At 38.7% G+C, this 18,754-nt stretch overlaps 1 protein-coding gene across 4 annotated transcripts in view; it reads right to left on the reverse strand.

Annotated features, from left to right (window-relative positions):
* The window catches only part of ASPSCR1 (ASPSCR1 tether for SLC2A4, UBX domain containing), a 103,821-nt gene that overhangs the window by 42,671 nt on the left and 42,396 nt on the right, over positions 1-18,754 (reverse strand). For all 4 annotated transcript variants that reach the window (XR_013541023.1, XM_072990652.2, XM_020814402.3 and 1 more), the window contains exons 8-10: positions 6,713-6,852; positions 1,907-1,988; positions 260-326 (exon numbers count right to left, since the gene is read on the reverse strand). Coding sequence is in view for 3 of the 4 variants with exons in the window: in XM_072990652.2 (XP_072846753.2) it covers positions 260-326; positions 1,907-1,988; positions 6,713-6,852 (289 nt within the window). In the remaining variant the exon portion in view is untranslated. The remainder of the gene's footprint in view (positions 1-259; positions 327-1,906; positions 1,989-6,712; positions 6,853-18,754) is intronic.

The following is an 18,754-nucleotide window of genomic DNA, read 5'->3' on the forward strand; positions in this document are numbered from 1 at the left end:
AATACTTTGGCCATCTCATGAGAAGAGAAGACTCCCTGGAAAAGATCCTGATGTTGGGAAAGTGTCAAGGCAAGAGGAGAAGGGGACAACAGAGGACGGGATGGTTGGACAGTGTTATTGAAGCTACCAACATGAATTTGACTAAACTCCAGGAGACAGTTGAAGACAGGAGGGCCTGGCGTACTCTGGTCCATGGGATCACGAAGAGTCAGACACGACTTAACAACTAAACAACAACAAGCAAGTAATGAAGTCTTACCTGTCTCACTGGGGTCAAAGAAACCCTGGAGAATATGACGATCTGGGAAGTAAATCCTCAGCACCACCTAATTGAAGGCAAAGAGCCAGGAGAGTCAGGTAAAATGTAAACTTCCTCTATCTTTTACAAGAAATGTTCTTTCTAAAAAATCTGTACCCTTCTATGAAGGACCAAGCTCAAGCTGTATATGGGATTCCAAGATACTGGGCAGAATCCTACTAGCAACAGTGGAGCATTACAGGGCCTTAGGCTGAAGACTTATTATGAAACCAACACAACTAATGTATGATTTGCAGTTATGCCCTCTGGAATGCAATGTGTTTAAACAAGTGCAAGGGGACAGTGAATATCCCCCTTGTGCAACTGGCTGAAAAAGACAACTGTATGTACCAATGAGTGTATGGAAAAAACAAAACAGGATTTGAGCCATTGATTTTGTGGATATCCAACAAGATGAGCTCTGACTGAGACCAACTAAGAGTAACAGTGAAAAGCTAAAATTGACTATGAATCAGGAATATTGCCTCTACCATAAACTCAGCAAATGGCATTGCCCCCCAACCCCAGAATAAAGATGTGAGACAAATAAATATGGATTGAATAATGGGCCACCCTTTATTAAAATTATAACCAATCATAAGCAATTTTGCCATTCAATTGGCAAGCTAAAGGGGGACCTGCAGTAGTGCAGAAACAGCCGTAACTCATACTAGAAATAGGGTGAGCGGGTGGGTGCCTGGTCAAGAAGAGGCTGTTAATGCGGGAGGACGTCCCTTTTACAACTTCGACGTCCTCCCACTCTTTTCCAAACAAGCCAATTAGCGACAGGAGTCTCATGCCATCCATTGGGGGGTGGGGTAAATTTTCATCGCTGATGAAGCCAAGCTCATTGCGACTTCGTCATTAGAGAGTATTTTGCTGTCTCCCTCTTCCCCTTATTCTCCCTTTCCCTCAGCCTCAGGTCTCTCGTCTGCAATATAAGAAGAGTGCTTCAGAAACCTTGGAACCATAGCAACATAAACAAATGCTACATTAGAATATTTCAGTATTCCAAAAAGAACTACATAAATGTTAAATATTGTTGACTCAAATCCTGTTTGTAGCATAGCTGTCCATCCATTTCTCCTTGGTAAACATAATACTGCTACCATGGTTCTCAGGGGGCAAAGTCACATATTGGCTTAGGACTCATTCATGCACACCCTCAAGAATCACAGCAGGAGAAGCTTTGTATACCAGAGAAAAAGGGACAGAAAATTACAATTTGGCTTACACTCCGAACAGGATTGTAGCTTCTTGCTCGGTTTCACCACTGCAGCAAGAAATTCACAGCATCTCATTTTGAAGAAAAATGTTGGTGGTAAATAACAAGAGGAGCAAAACAGAAGAAACTCTATTATCTAGCCAGCCTTAAGAATCTTGCTATGATGATTCAAACCTGTATTGTCATTCAGCTGATTATCCCAGAGTCATCAATTTATCTGGGAGAAACTGAAAAAAAATTATAAAAGGGAAATAAGACCAATGGTGGCAGTTTCGGCGGAAGACTTTCACCAAGATCACAAGTATTTAGTACCCATACATACTTCCAATTTACTTGCCTGCATATGATCCAGTTTTTGTGAAATATGCAAAGCAAAAAGTTACCTTTGGATAACGTGCCAATTTCTCCTTCATCTGAGCATCTCGTTGTGCCTGTGTCATCAACGGTGCTTCTTCTAAACGCTTCCTAGAAAGAGAAGAGACTCAGCAAACCAACCCAGTTAGAGACCAAAGAGGTAGCAAGGGTGGTGATCTCAGTTGGGCTGAGGACTATAACTTCGGATTTTCCACGAGTCTAAGGGCTACAGTCCCAAGGCTTACGGCTAAAGGCAGCATAGCCAAAGGAGGTAATCTGCATATTAACTTCCTTATTTTTAATGAAATAGTTATATACTGTAAAGTCTGCTACAATGGGTTTTTGTTACCTGAAAGAAGAATGGTTTAATTAACATAAGCATTTATTTAGTTTAAAAAGCTTGCCTGAGCCCATTAGTGCCTAATTTTCAAAAGATTTTTTTTCCTGAAACTACTGGTCTCCACCAACACTACATATCTTTACATCCACTTCAGGCTAACTTGCAGCACATAGTTTAATTCCGGAATTCACTGCCACAAGATATAGTCATGGCTGTGAACCCGGATAGATTATAAAGAGACTGAATTTATTCATACAGGGCAACATTTAAATAAAGGATTTTCTGACAGATAGGCCACAGTCAGTAAGGATGGGATCTCACCATTCTTCTACCCTGGTACTAAGTACAGGAGCTCCCCAGGGCTGTGTGCTAAGTCCCTTCCTCTATTCCCTGTACACACATGACTGCACCCCACTGTATAACACCAATGCAATTATTAAATTTGCGGATGATACGACAGTGGTGGGGCTCATAAATAAGAACAATGAGTCTGCTTATAGAAACAAAGTACAAAGGTTGATACTTTGGTGTAAAGAAAATCATCTCACACTTAACATCAAAAAAACTAAAGAACTCATAATTCATTTTAGGAGGAAGAGAAATGTACATTTACCACTGTACATAAACGGTGAGGAAGTGGAGAGAGTTGGTAGTTTAAAATTTCTGGGTACTTACATCTCAGAGGACCTCTCATGGACTATAAATGCCAACATGCTAATGAAGAAGGCACAGAAGAGGCTGTATTTCCTGAGAATGCTTGGCAAGTTAAATTTACCTCAGCATTTACTTCTGTCATACTATCGTAGCACCATTGAGAGTGTCCTAACCTTTTCTGGCATGGTTTGGGAGTAGCTCTGTAGCGGACAAAAAAGCTCTACAGAGAACCATTAAAATTGCCCAGAATATCATCGGGCTCCAGTTACCAACCCTAGATGACATCTTCACATCCCGCTGTCTAAGGAAGTCACACAGCATGCTGAGAGACTCTTCCCATCCTGCTTATAACTTTTTTGAACTGTTACTGTCTGGCAGAAGATATAGAACAATTAAGACTCGGACCACACGTTTTCTCAATAGTTTTTATCCCAGAGCTATAATTGCAATCAATAATGAGCTTAAAGACCACCAGTAGTGAATAATTAGTTGGACTGTGTTACTTGGCCTGCGGTGTAGATGTTTGTATTTTTAGTGGGGGACTTTTAGTGGGTGGGGAGTGTTTGGGGAATGTTATGTGTGTGCATGTGTCTGGTCTCTGGGTGTCTGTGAATTTCGTTGTATGGGTATACTGTGTATATACTTACAATGACAATAAATTATTATTATTATTATTATTATTATTATTATTATTATTATTATTATTATTATTATTATTATTATTATTATTATTATTACTACTACTACTACTACTACTACTACTACTACTACTACTACTACTACTACTACCACCAGTGAAGACAGCTATATATCAACTCCAGTTTCAGAAACGGTATGCTCTCATAGTGAACTGCTGGAGAAGCTGAGAGGGAGAGAGCAGTTTTACTTATGTCCTGAAGTGGGCTTCCCAAAAACAACTGATTGGTCAGTGTGTAAAGACAATGTTGAACTAGCTGACCTGTGGTCTAATCTAGCTGGGCTCTTCTTGTGCCCTTAACTGTGTGCAACCATCCAAACCCTTCCTGGAATAGTAATTTTTTGCCTGTGCAGCCTTCATGGTTTATTTTGCTTCACATTTATTTATGTTATTTTTATTTGTTTGGAAGCTGCCTAGAGTGTTCACAATGACCAGATAGGCAGGGTATAGATTTAAATAAATAAATAAATAAATAAATAAATAAATAAATAAATAAATAAATAAATAAATAAATAAATAAATAAATAAATAAATAAATAAATAAATAAATAAATAAATAAATGAGAACAGTCACTGTTAACATCACTGTATGATACATTTCCCCCTTGTGGTATAGACAAAAAGCTGTAACCAGCATGTAAATTGTAACTATATAATCGAAGTGCTTATACAGTACAGTATTTAGAAACCCCTTGCAGAGGTATCCTGTGCTCCATTTGACTCATTTTGTCCTGAATGGACCAGCCAAATAAACAGAATAGCTGGGGGACAAAGGGGGAGAAAGTGCAGGACTTCAAAAACTTCAACTTTAAAGAAAAAACTGAATTCAACCTGTCCCTGTTGCAATAAAATGCCATACCACAATACCAAAGGAATGACTGAAAGGTTAGTAGGGAAGCTTGATTTGTTTGACATTTAACTAAAAATGTTGATTCACCAAGACTGATGGGAGGGAAAGGATTTAGTGTAATCGGAGATCATCCAAATACAACTTAGAAGAGTTCTTACTGACATCTGTGTTAAAATGAATTCCAAAGTTTAACCCTGCCTATTCTAAGTGAAAGAGCACGCCAATCATTATTTTGTGTCACTATCAATACTTTTTAAAATTTTAAATTATTTTTTAAAGTGGTTTTCAAAACAAAAATAAACCGTAAAAATACACAAATAGGTCATAATGCCCTTTTAGAAATGGCAAAGGTTTATGTGCTTACAGAATGATCACTATAAAGCTTCATCTGTGCAATACTCATTCCATCTTTAATTCTTTCAAAACCCAGGCAAAACAATGATACAGTTTATGCTAGTATTTATCACAATCCTAACTACCTTCCTTTGTTTTAATCCCAATTATCTGTTTTAACATCTCCTCACTGCTGCATACCCTATTCACAGAGATTTTATTCTAACTTCCAAAACATGGCAATATATATATTATGTCTGGATCCAGGTTTTCTTTTCAAAAGTAGAATCACTACTATTTTCCAATGCATTAATATCAGAAGGAAAAGAGAATATTCTTGTGTTAAACACTAATATTCTTCTGATACGACAACTATCCTTTTGAAGGATATAACAGTACTGAGCCTAACAGCCCGCTCTAGGATACCCTGGAAGACTGTGGGAGAATCATAGAATAATGAAGACGGAAGGGGCCTATAAAGGAGTCGAAACCCCTGCTCAATTTAGGAACACAATTCAATGGATATCTGCCAGGTGGCTGGCTAAATTTCTCTTGAATGCCTCCAGTATTGGAGCACTCACCACTATCTGAGGTAATTGGTTCCACTGTCATACTGCTCTAGCAGTTAGGAAACTTTCCTGACATTCAACCAAAATCTGGCTTCCTACAGCTTGAGCCCATTATTGCATATCCTGCACTAGGGGATGATTGAGAATAGATCCTGTTCCTTCTCTGTATGACAACCTTTCAAGTATTTGAAAAGTGCTATCATATCTCCCCTCTGTCTTCTTTTCTCAGGGTTAAACATGCCTAGTTCTTTCAGTCTTTCCTCACAGGGTTTGGTTTCCAGCCACCTGATCATCCTTGTTGCCCTACTCTGAATTTGTTCCAATTTGTCTGGTTCCAATAAAGCGAATACAGGTTTAATGTGTCATCTTATTTATACTGCCTGATCTGTAATTCATATAACCCCTTGCTTACTCTTTCTGTTCCCAATCCCCTCCTATGGGCATATGGACTCACCCATAGTGAACATTCCAATTACCAACTAGAGAGTATTGCTACTCAAGGAAAGGATATTCTGATATAAAAGTAACAGGGATTTGCTTTTTGGACTAGCAGTTGAGACTTAAAACTGTAATCAAATGGAACTAAACAGAACAGTCAAAAAATGAACATGGAAGTAACAAGCATTGTTGTCTACCCATCTATCCCTTTTTTCTGGAGTCCTAACAGAATAATCTAAACAGAGTACACTACAGAAAGAATGTCTACACAGCTTTATGACCTAAATGTACAGGCTAAAGTGGGGAAACCAACAAGTCTGTAGAAACTGATACATCAGCTGTGAATATCCAAGCCTAAACCTTCAGCCTTTTAGAACATCAGGAAACTGTTGCCCGGGGCAGAAATCTATGTGTCTGAAAAAAATTCCTGTAGCCTGCTCTGAGAATAAAAGATAAAGTGGGCTATATATCAAAGAAAGAAGGAGAAAGAGAGTTTTTTCCCATACCTGAAAGATAAGTTTCCTACTGCTGCAATTTGAGCATAAAACTTTCACAATACATTTAATACAAAAATACTTCTCTTACACCTTTGAGTCCACAAGAAGTTTCAATCCTATTCACACTTAAGGTCTTTCGTTCTGAGAAAATGTATTTTAGGATGACACTGCACTCATGTCAAATTTTGAACTAGGTTTCCCAGTTCTTGGGGGAAATTCTACCCTGTGCAGGTGGATTTACTTAAGTTGGGAAACTACAAACAAGACTATGAATCTCTAAGAACAAAAGAAATATTAACTGAGAGGAGAGATGAACATTTATTAGTCTATTCAGTTCTCATAATTCCCTCAGAAATCAGACCAACACAGTCCCATACTACTCCATAGACTTGCAACACCAAGATGATGAAAGACCATACGGTTGCAGTGACAAGCTACTTATGAAAAATAAACCTACCTTTCGTTCTGGAGCTGAGCCAAACGTTTCCTCACATCATCTACTGTAACCTCAAAGAATTCATCAGGAAGTTCTTGGGAGCCAGAATCCTGTGGCTGCTGCAGATCTGGATGGCACACAATTGGCTCTCGCTCCAGACACTGCACAAAAAATACAAATTGAACCCATGGATGGCTGAACACAAGGAGGCATGGAACAACATTAACAACAACAGGCATTTCCATCAATGATATCATGACTTTTTGAAATGTCCAGAACATCCTGTACAACTGGATTGGTTTGTATATCTACAAAGAGCTACACAACTAACCTTGGCCTTAATCATTCCCAAGTGAACAACTGCTCTCATCCCTCCACATCAGTGTTCATGTGAACTTCAGCAAAGGCACAAAGTATAGGAACAAATAGAAATATTCAACAATCAATGCAAAAAATAAGAGAGCAAACAAAAGAGGAAAATAAGATTTAAAAAATCAAAGGCAAATTTAAACTAAAATATACTATCCAAAATAAAGAGAAGATGGGAAAATACATTGAAGAACCACACAGAGGAAATGCAAGGATGATAGGTTTTTTGAAGATGAAACAATCCTGGAATGAAGAACCTAAAATCAAAGCAAAAGTCACATTGGAAGAAACAAAGCACAAGGAGTAAATGGGACATTAAATAGAACTATTTCAAGCTACAGAAATCCTAGCAAAGATGTGCCAACAAATGTGGAAAATAAAAGAATGGCTTGCAGAGTACAAATGTTCAGTATGTGTTACAAACCCAAGGAATGGAGATGCCAAAGAGTACTGGAGCTATAGGGCCACTTTGCTCATTTGCACTTCAAGCTAAGGTATGTTTAAGATTTTACAAAGAAGACTTTTACCATTTACAGTATGGGCTGAAATCTAGTAATAAGTCATAACTAAAGTAGCCCCAATAAATCAGTGGGGATTTGGTAAGACAAAACCTATGTAAGTTCCATTGATTCAATGGGTGTACTCTAGTTCCAACATACTACTGCCTTTCAGCCATTGAGGAAAAAATATACAGTGTTCAAGCTGGATTCAGAAAAGGAAGGTGCACTGGAGTTCATATTGCAAGCATACATTGGCAACTGAAGCATACCAAGGAATTTCAGAAGAAAATCAGTCTATGATGGAAATCTTATTGCACAGCTCTGCATGTACAGTGGGAATCACACCATCAGCAGCAACAAGTTGTCACTGAGTAAAGGTTTTCTTTGGTGATTCTGGGGTACATGCAAGTTGTACACAATGTGAGGGAGTCACATACACACTGAAATTGCAAAAGGAAGCCTTTAATCAGCAGTGATTTGCTACTGGTGCTGACATCTGAACAAGGGTAACTGTACAATGCTATTTCAGCCTATGCTTTGTAGATTACAACAAAGCCCTCAATTGCCTGGATCATGAAAAATGATTGATCATTCTACAAGAAACAAGTGTCACAATATTTGATTGTTCTGATATATAACCTGTACTCTGACAAGAGGATACAGTTAGGACAGAATATAGAAAAACAGAATGGTTATCCATAGGCAAAGGCATCAAACAAAGGTATACTTTGTCATTCTATCTGTTAAATTTGTTCATGGAATGAACATGGAATATGGACACAGAACATTCTGATTTGCAAACATGGTCGCTGGACTAGACTCAGATGGAGGAGTGAAAACTGGTGGTAGAAACATCAATAATGAAAAATATGCAGATGACAACGTATTACTGTCAGAAAGCAGCAATGACTTGAAACAACTTCTGATGAAAATGAAATAACAAAATGCAAAAGCAGGACTTCAACTGAACTTTAAGACAACAAAAAACATGGCTACAGAAGAACTACACAACTGCAATGCTGACAATGAAGAAACAAGAATTGTTAAATATTTTCTGTGCCTTTGTTCAATAATCAAGCTAGACTGAAACTACAGCCAAGAAATCAGAAGAAGATTGAGACAAAAGGACAGTTATGAAGAAACTAGAAAAGATCCTCAAGCATAAGAATGTGTGTCACTGGAGACCAAAGTCTGGACCATCGGTACTATGTTATTGCTGAGAATTAATAACAACAATAATAGTAGTAGTAATAGTAATAACCATAATCATTTTAGAACTTATTTAATGGCTGGTTCCTCAAGAAAAAACATGGAAAAATGGAAAAGTGTTTTAATGGTTTATGGTGAAGAAATTTGGGAAGTAAACATTAAACAAGGAATATTTCAAGGGGCTTCTTTGTCACCATTATTGCTTACCATTTCACTAATTCTCTTGTCAATAATTCTAAATAAAACTGAATTGGGCTACAATAAACAAGTGGGGTATCTCAAGGTTCAGTCCTCTTCAACATTTTTATTAGTGACTAGAATGAGGGAGTGCGGTGAATTCTTATCAAATTTAGGGATGACACAAAATTGGGTGGAATAGCTAATACCCTGGAAGACACAAACAAAATTCAAAATAATCTTGACAGGCTGGAACACTGGGCTGAAAAAAACAGAATGAAATTCAACAGGGATAAGTTCAAAGTACTGCACATCAGAAAAAGAAACCAAATGCACAGTTACAAGATGAGGGATACCTGGCTCAGCAACACTACAAGCGAGAAGGATCTTAGAATTGTAATAGATTACAAGATGAATATGAGCTAACAGTGTGATGTGGCTACAAAAAAGGAAAATGCTATTTTAGGCTGCATTCACAGAAGTACAGTTTCCAAATCCACAAGGTGCTAATTCCCCTCTATTCAGCACTGGTTAGGCCTCATCTGGAGTACTGTGTCCAGTTCTGGACACCACACTTCAAGAAGGATGCTGACAAATTGAACAAATTCAGAGGGGAACAAGGATGATCAGGGGGCTGGAAACCAAACCTTATGGGGAAAGACTGCGTTCTTAAGTCGAAATGTTCTTAAGTTGAAGCACCATTTCCCATAGGGATGCATTGAAAACTATTTACCGTAATCCGTATCTGCTGTTTTTCATTCTTAAATCGAGGCGCTGTTCTTAAGTCGAAGCATCAGTTTCCATAGGAACTAATCCAAAACCAGTTAATCCGCATCTACCACTATGGGGCGAATATTTAAATATTTTTTCTTCTTTTGACCTAAGGTGAGCTTAGGTTTTTTTAAAAAAAAGAGCAGGAAAGGGTTTTGTTTTGTTTTTTGTTCTTAAGTCGAGGCTCTGTTCTCAAGTCGAAGCAACTTTTTGTGAACGGAGCCGTTCTTAACTCAAATCATTCTTATGTAGGGGCGTTCTCAAGTCGAGGTACCATTGTACCCCGAATGCTCCAACACTAGAAGCATTCAAGAGAAACTTAGACAACCACCTGGCAGATATGCTTTGATTTGTATTCCTGCATCGGGCAGGGGGTGGACTTGATGCCTCTTCCAACTTCACTATTCTATGATTCTATGAAATCCGATAAAGTAGGAAAAAGCAAAGATGTGCTATACAAAGATGATTTAAAAGTATATGCAAAAAGCTCCACCAAGATAGAATCCGATAAATACAGTGCAAATATTTAGCAAAAATATTCAGATGAAATTTAGACTTAACAAATGTGCAGTTCTCTCTATACAATGTGATAAGATCCGAAAAGTAGATGAAAAACACCTAAAAATTTTGGCAATATCGTAAAATTGTTGTAAAGTGATGAGAACTATAAATAATTTGGATAATCAGAAGCAGATAACCTTCTGCATAAAAAAGCTGAAGATCTGACAAAGACTGGAACATTTTAAAATCAAAATTAAATGGTAGAAATACAATCAAAGCCATAAAAACATGGTCAGTTCCAGTAATAGATACCCAGTTGGAATAACAGATGGAACCCACAGTGAATTAGAAAAATTGGATAAAAAAACACGGAAATTAATGAACATGCATCACACACTGCATTCAAAAAACAATGCGGTCAGATTATATTTAATGTGGAAAATTGGAGGTTGCAGATTGCTACAATGACAACAGGTTGTTTGGAAGCTGCCCAGAGTAGTGACTTGTCCACTAGGTGGGCAGAGTATTAGTCTACATACAAACAAACAAAATAGTAAAGGAAGAAAACAGCCTAAATAATCATATTAAAAAAGCAGAAAAAAATTAAAGATGTGAAAATTGGTAACATCTTGAAAAAACAAAAAGAACAGCTGAATACTGTATAAGAAACAACAGTTTGAAGATAGATTAAACAGCCGGAAAAATAAACCACTGCATGGACAATATCTGAGAAATATTAATGGAAAAAATAATTTAACTTGGACATTACTAAATGTGGACCATCAAGAAAGAAACTGAAGGCTTGATCTTTGCTGCACGAGAACAAGCACTCCAAACTAATATCATGAAAGCTAAAATTCAAGTAATAGCAAATGTTGACTCTGCCAAAGAAAAAGATGAAACTCTCACATCTCATCTGTGAATGTTCAAGGCTGCACAGAGAGACTACAATCTAGACAAGATAGAGTTACAAAATTAATACACTGGCCATTATGTAAAAAATATTATCTGCCAGCATTCAAGAATCCATGGGAACATCACGTAGAGAAGGTATCATCAAGCTAAGATCTTGTGGGTCTTTTGCATTCAAATGGAAGATACCTTACATAACAGTAATATGATGAAGAAACAGCTGGATAATTAACATTACAATTCTAGGCGGTGCAAGAGTTGAAGACAAAAAAATTGAAAAATTAACAAAAACATTGATCTGGAAACAGAAATACCTCACTTGGGAATGAAACACATTTCAGTGGTACCCATAGTCATCAGGGCATTGGGAACAATGCCACAGAATTTTGTAAAATATTATAATCAGCCGCTGATCTCTGAAATAACACCATAAGAGCTGCAAAAAATGGCAATATTAGGATCAGCGTACATTACACCAATATTTAACTGATAGGTTTTTGTTTAAAACTTGCATCTGATATATAATACCAGTCAAAGACTGTGTCTTGTATTTTCGAATAATAATAATCTTAGAACTGCCAAGCTGGAAGGGACCCTGTGGATCATTGAGTCCAGCTCCTGTAAGAGAGGCACAGTAGGGAACTGAACTCCCAGCCTCTAATACTGCAGCTAGAAATCTAAACCACTGAGCAGTTCTACTATGTATGTGTGTGAAAGTTGGACAGTGGAAAAGAACTGATGGGAGAAATTATTTATTCAAAATACTGAGCTGGAGAAGAGCTTTAGAAAGGTAAATAGGTGAGTACTACATCCAATCAGTTGTGAACTCTCTCTAGAAGTCAAAGTGAGGCTTTTGCACTTTGAAGGCATCCTGAGAAAACAAAACTTACTGTAAAAAATAATAATGCTGGAAAAGTTGAAAGCAGCACAAGAAGAGGAAGACTAAACATGAGATAAACTGACTTAATAGAAGAAACCACAACACAGGATTTCTTTGGTCAATAACTAGGTCCTGCTACTTCTGATAGAATACAGTAGAGGTGGTGTTCTGCAGCTGATATGCTGTGAGCTGAAAAATGATGGCACCACTTGGTCTGTACGGTTAATAAGCTGCTTTGAACAGCAGCATCCTTGACTGTCAATGATCCGTCTGGCTTGGCCCAAGACTCCATGAACTTGGCTGTTTCTATTTATATCCACCCATACCCCCTACGCCTTGATGTCTCTAGCATGTCTCTGTTTGTGCCCTCTTTCTCACCCACACATCCCTAGTCATCTACTGTCCTATCTTGCCCATGCTTCTCTTCAGCTCCACCACCCCTCCTCCCTGAACAAGCCCTCTGGGAATAGAAGTCTCTCTCTCAATTGTCAGCAGAGACAACACAAATTACAAGGCAAGATTTCCTCTATTTGTGGGCACCAGAGGGTAATTTGGGAAGTTAAAAGAGTGAGGTTGCGTGGGTGGGACCCTCAGCTACTTTTAGAAAGTCAAAGAGAGTTGGGTCTAACTAGAGGGTGAGGGAGCCTGATTGTAGCTTTCCCTGGTCAGAAAGCACACAGAGTACCCATGAGCTGCCAATCTGCCTTGCTGCAAAGACTACTGTTGCCTAATTCTGGCTGTTTAGAGACTGTAGCAGCAGAGATCTTATACTATTTTATACTGACAATCTGGGACTCCTCCTCCTGGATTACTAAGAAGAAGGTTGCCTAGCTCGCAAAACTAGGGAGCTTTGTTGCCTTCTCATATACTAGATACCAAGGGAGTTCTGCAAGACTATTTTCAGTTACTGAAAAGCCAGCATATGTAGTAATGAACTCTCAGTTGTGAACTCTCTCTAGAAGTCAAGGTGAGGCTTTTGTACTTTGAAGGCATCCTGAGAAAACAAAACTCACTGTAAAAAATAATGCTGGAAAAGTTGAAAGCATTGACTTCAAAGAGTTAATGATGACTTACACAGCCCTAAATGGTTTAGGACCTCAATACCTGGCAGAACGCCTTCTCCCACCTAGATCTACTCGAGTCACTCACCAGAGCCAGGAAAGATGGCTGAGGGGCCTGACACCGAGAGAGGCCCGGAAAGAAAGAACAAGAAACCGGGCCTTCTCCGCAGTGGCCCTTCGACTTTGGAACAGCCTGCACCAGAGATCTGCCTGGCATCCTCGCTGGGTGTTTTTAAGAGTCAATTAAAAACTTGGCTCTTTAGGCAGGCCTTCCCTCCTGCCAATTCTTGATTGTACTTTCTTGCTTTTGTTGTTTATCCTCCCATCTTGATCATATTATTATTGTAGATTTTAATTGTTGCTTTTATTTGTTTGTCCACAATATATTGTGAGCCGCCCTGAGTAGACTCCTGTCTATAAGGGCGGGATATAAATCCAATAATAAAATAAATAAATAAAAATAATGGGCAACCTCCACAGTTCCAGTGCCCCCAGAATAAGGGACTGGCAAACTACTTCTGAGTACACTTTTCTTAGAAAAGGGCTGCCATAAGTCAGAATCAATTCAATGACACCTAGTAATAATTATTGCTGACAAAAGGAACAAGCCACTAGAAAAATCCTCACTGTATGTGAAGAAATCCCTAGACACCCTACAATGTAGATGCCATTTAATTTCTAAATTAGGTACAGTCAAAACCTATGTGTGTTTGTCAAGTTTTTCCAAAAGAGTAAAAACATATTTGGCAAACACAGTAACACTTTTTTTTAGTACAGCTAGGAGAAAAATAAAAATTTCACACACTGTCCTAGCACTTTACCATGAGATGAAAGACAGGTTACCTGCCTGTAACTGTTTGCTAGAGTGATCATTTATGAATCTCTGCGAGATTGACACTCTTACCCTCAGTGGCAGGGTGGATGTCCGAGAAGGATCTGCTCTGACAAAACCCGTATCATGTTGTGACCTTGTGTCAAGTGTACAGTGTTGAATGAAAGTCAATGGTTGGGACCACATGGCAACTTTGCATATTTTTGGCAGACAAACACCCCTTAAAAAGGCAACAGATGCAGCCATGGGTTGAGCTAGGGGAGAGGTGCAATGATCTACCTGGATCGTTATTGACAAAACATTGCATTATCCTTTTATGGGGCATCATACCATAGAAATTCATGCTGAAAATTAAAAAAGGCAGCTGTTCTGACAATGAAGAATGAGAGTATGCATTGTACATCTAACATGAGATGAGTCCTTTCAATGGTGGTTCTTGGACTGAGATAAAAGACTGGGAGAACTATCTCCTGAGATAAATGAAAAGCTGAGAGATGAGGTCAGGGCTGAGGACAACATTGTACTTGTGAAAATCTGCTCTTGTGGATGTAATAGCTACAAGAAAGAAGGGCTTTAGTGAAAAGAGGAAAAATGTACAGAGACTAAAGGTTCAAATGGTTCACCAGATAATTTAGATAAGAGTAACAAGAGACTCCAAACAAGAACAATGGGGAGAGAGATGGAGGGAAAGTATCATTCACTCTCTTGAAGAAACGTTTGCCGTCTGGATGAGAGAACCAGGAAGGTGTTGGCAAAGGTGCTAAATTAGCTGGAACTGCTCCATAGTAAATACTTAAACAAAGTATTAGCTTAAGGATGTGCACACAGATGCAACTATATTATTTCAATTTTTTTACTTCCCTCCACCTAAAAGTTTCCATTTTGTTGTTCAACTAAGTTGTACAGTTCATAGGTCTCATTAAAGGTAGAAAAAGCTCTAAAATGATTTATCTTTGTCTCATTTTTTACATCACAGACACTTGACATTTTAACAGGAGTGCAAACTTTTTATATCCACTGGCATTACTCCATCTCCAGCCAAAAGCCATGAATTTGATGATGGTGTAGGACACCGCCATCAGGCCATAGTGGAGGTGTCCACTGTCAGAATCATGGATGATGGATGATTCTGAGAATGCAAATAGGGCATCTCCCTAGAAATTCAATATTGAGGTCCATCAAGGGAGAATCAAAGCATTCCTGATGGGCAGATACAGAAGTGCACAGTGGTTCTCTCATACACATCTGCAGCTCACAATGAACCAGTCTTATTGAACCCTCACATGTAAGAGGGTGAGTGGCAGGATAGCAACAGCTGAAGCCAACATGCCTAGGATAAACCAAGACATCTCTGGCCCAGATTCTCTTCACAAGGAGGAACAACTTAGTATGATGGATATTAGCCTTCTTTGTCAGTAGAGTGATTACAACAGATGCAGAGTCTATATGGTCTCCTATTAATTTGATAGACTGAGTTGGTAAAAGATGAGATTTTTTTAACATTGATTTTGAGCTTAAGCTGGTGAAGGACCTGTAGGGCACACTAAATGTAGAGAAGCAAGGGAGTCCTAGATAACTGCACTAAAAGTCAATTACAAGTGTAGGGATAGATTATAATACCTCTTGTGTGGAGGAAGGCAACTACAATTCTCATGCATTTTGTGAATATGCTAGGTGCAGCAGAGCACGATTATAGTACTTTGAACTGGTACACAGGGTTTCTGATAATAAACTGTAGAAATCTTCCGTGGAAAGATCAAATGTCTACATTGAAGTAGGAATCCTTAAGGTCTATGGATGTGTATCAGTCTCTTAAGTGGAGGATGGGAAGAAGAGTTTGATGGTGATGTAAGAATTGACATGGCAGACATTTAGTACAGGATTTAATCCACCATCTGTTTTCAGCACAGTAATAAAAAACTCTTATTATGTGGTGATAATAGATGGATTCTACAGCTCCCTTTACAAAAGTGTTTCCCTACCTGGGGGTTGTAACCCCAAGGGGGTTGTAAAGTGTTTTCTAGAGGATTACAGTGTTTTCACAGATTACCTTATATGTGTTGTAAAGGTAAAAGGTAAAGGTTCCCCTTGACATTTTCAGTCCAGTCATGTCCGACTTTAGGGGGCGGCGCTCATCCCGCTTTTCAAGCCATAGAGCCACCGCCTGTCCGAAGACAGTTTTCCGTTATCACGTGGATGCCATTTTACCTTCCCACTGAGATGGTACCTATTTATCTACTCGCATTTACATGCTTTCAAACTGCTAGGTTGGTGAGGAACTGGGACAAAGCAACGGGGGTTCACCCTGTTGCGTGGATTCAATCTTACAACTGCTGGTCTTCTGACCCTGCAGCACAGGCTTCTGCAGTTTAGCCCTTATATGTGTTGTACCCCTTGTTAAATGATTTCTTTCTTGATCCTTTGGAGTGGGATGTTAAAGTTATCATGTACATGTATTAATGTAAAACAGACCCTTTTGGAAGAAAGAAGTTTCTACTTTTGAGGAGATATGACTTTACTCCATTAAAATGCCTTTTTATGCAAGCATGGTATGTGGAGGGAGTTTCAAGGTTACTTGGCTATTATAAAATGGGGTTGTGACTCAAAAAAGGCTGCCATGAGAGGATGATGGCTGTGACATCTAAGGATTAAAAGCCTGTTGAATTTTATGGGTGAATCAGACTGGATAATTTTCAAAGCCCAAACATCTGTAGTGATTCCTCTCCAGTGGTGGAAGTGATAATGCTTTCTGCATGAGAAGGATGCTACAGATTGGTGATAACAACTACATATATACGACACTGTCAAAGACATAACTTTGAAGACATGGAAGATTTCTTTTCCAATCAATGTCTGCTAAAAACGCCCCTGAGTGTTTGAAGGGTGAGCAAGCCAATGAGAGCGTAAGGATGACTGACATCCTGATTTGTAGAGGAAAACCTTTGCAAATTGAATGGATGAGTTTGCCCATTTTTGAAATGGGGCTTCAAGAGGGCAAGCACACGAATGTCCCAGACATCCAGCTCCAGTTCTGAGCTTGCCCTCATAGTCTAAGATCTTGTCCGTTTTTTCATTGCAGAATCCTTATTCGTCAAATGGAAGATCTTCAATGGCAGCTCCAGCATGAGGAAAACGAAGAAGTGAGGAAAATGCAGAGGAGTGTTCAGACATTCCTAGTGGAATGGGTAAAGCACCCACCAAAATTCAATGCGGGGCTTAGAAAGTTCTGTAATGAAATTGTGCAGGTGCAGAAAGTTCTGTAATGAAATTGTGCAGAAAACCCATAGGTATAAATCACAGAAATGACAAAGAACAAACACATTTATAGGTAAGCATCCTGTCTTTCCTGAAAGAATAGAATTCAGAAGGAAGAACCCAGAATCAAGAACTATAAACTAACATCTGCTCAGAAACTCTAGTTATTCTAACGATACCTAGAATCATGGTGTTTACAGCAGGGTTACATAAAAAGGAGCAAGTTCAACACAAAGGAAGAGATACTTTAAAGTACTTAAATCAATGGCCAGAATCCTACCTGAGACTAAAAGCACAGAAAGTATAACTGTAAATCGCAGCAGTGAATTGCTGCTAGTGGTACCTCGACTTGAGAACTTAATCCGTTCTTAAGTCGAAACGTTCTTAAGTCGAAGCACAATTTCCCATAGGAATGCATTGAAAACTATTTAATCCGCATCTGCTGTTTTTCATTCTTAAATCGAGGTGCTGTTCTTAAGTCGAAGCATTAGTTGCCATAGGAACTAATACAAAGCCGATTAATCCGTATCTACCACTAGGGGGTGAATTTTTTCTTCTTCTTTTGACCTAAGGTGAACTTAGGTTAAAAAAAAAGGGCAGGAAAAGGGGTTTTTTTTTGTTTTTTTTTTTTGTTTTTTTTTTGTTCTTAAGTCGAGGCTCCGTTTTCAAGTTGAAGCAACTTTTTGCAAATGGAGCCATTCTTAACTCGAATCATTCTTATATAGGGGTTCCTCAGGGAAGGCCTAAGGAAGGAAGGAAGATGGCAACTTCACCAGCAGGTTTCACACTGGTCTGAGCTTACCACATGTCAGATTCTCTTGTTGCCTATTTAGTAGTTTTTGTGTGCTATACCTTCACTTCAGAAGCAACAGAACAGTACTGAGTTTTCCATTAGTGGCAGAAAATTATGTTGGAATCTTCAGGTATTTCCCAGCCATTTTTGCAACCGGTTTGGTATGACATACTTCCAAATGCAGATCTGTCAGCATTCAGTTCTCATCTTCACAGGAGTGCTTGCCAGCAACTGAAGCAAATCCCAGAAGGGATATGTTCAGAAACAAGTAATTTACTTGAGAACAGAAACAATGCAATACATTCCTTTCTACAAACTATTAAATAAACCCAGGACACTGGCAACTAATAGTGTGGCTAGGGACAGCTGCCAAAAATGGAGACAAAGGGAACAGGACCTCTAACATTCCTAGCTTTTCCAGCAGACCCCCCAATGGAATGTCATTTAGCCTGTTAGCTCTTGGCTCTTTGGATGTGGAACTGCAACAGTGGGGCTGATGGGCTCTCATCAGTTTCATCGCCAGTCTCTGGAGGTGCTTCACAAAGGATGACAAGAGCCAGCTATGATGCATATGTGAATTTTGTGTGACAGGCTACATAAGTGGCAGTGATTTCATATCAGATGATTCTTCCACAATGAGAACCAAGGCACTTAAAGGAAAGATAAACATAAAGGAATAGTCCTCTTCAACCTCTTCAGTTTGGATTTCCAAACTACATCTTTGAGAAATCTTTCATCAACAAGGTGATTATACTGTAGGTTACATATGTAACTATTCCACTGAAAGCTATGTACTACACTCT

This window comes from Pogona vitticeps, chromosome 2 (assembly GCF_051106095.1).
Source record: "Pogona vitticeps strain Pit_001003342236 chromosome 2, PviZW2.1, whole genome shotgun sequence".
Taxonomy (NCBI): domain Eukaryota; kingdom Metazoa; phylum Chordata; class Lepidosauria; order Squamata; family Agamidae; genus Pogona; species Pogona vitticeps.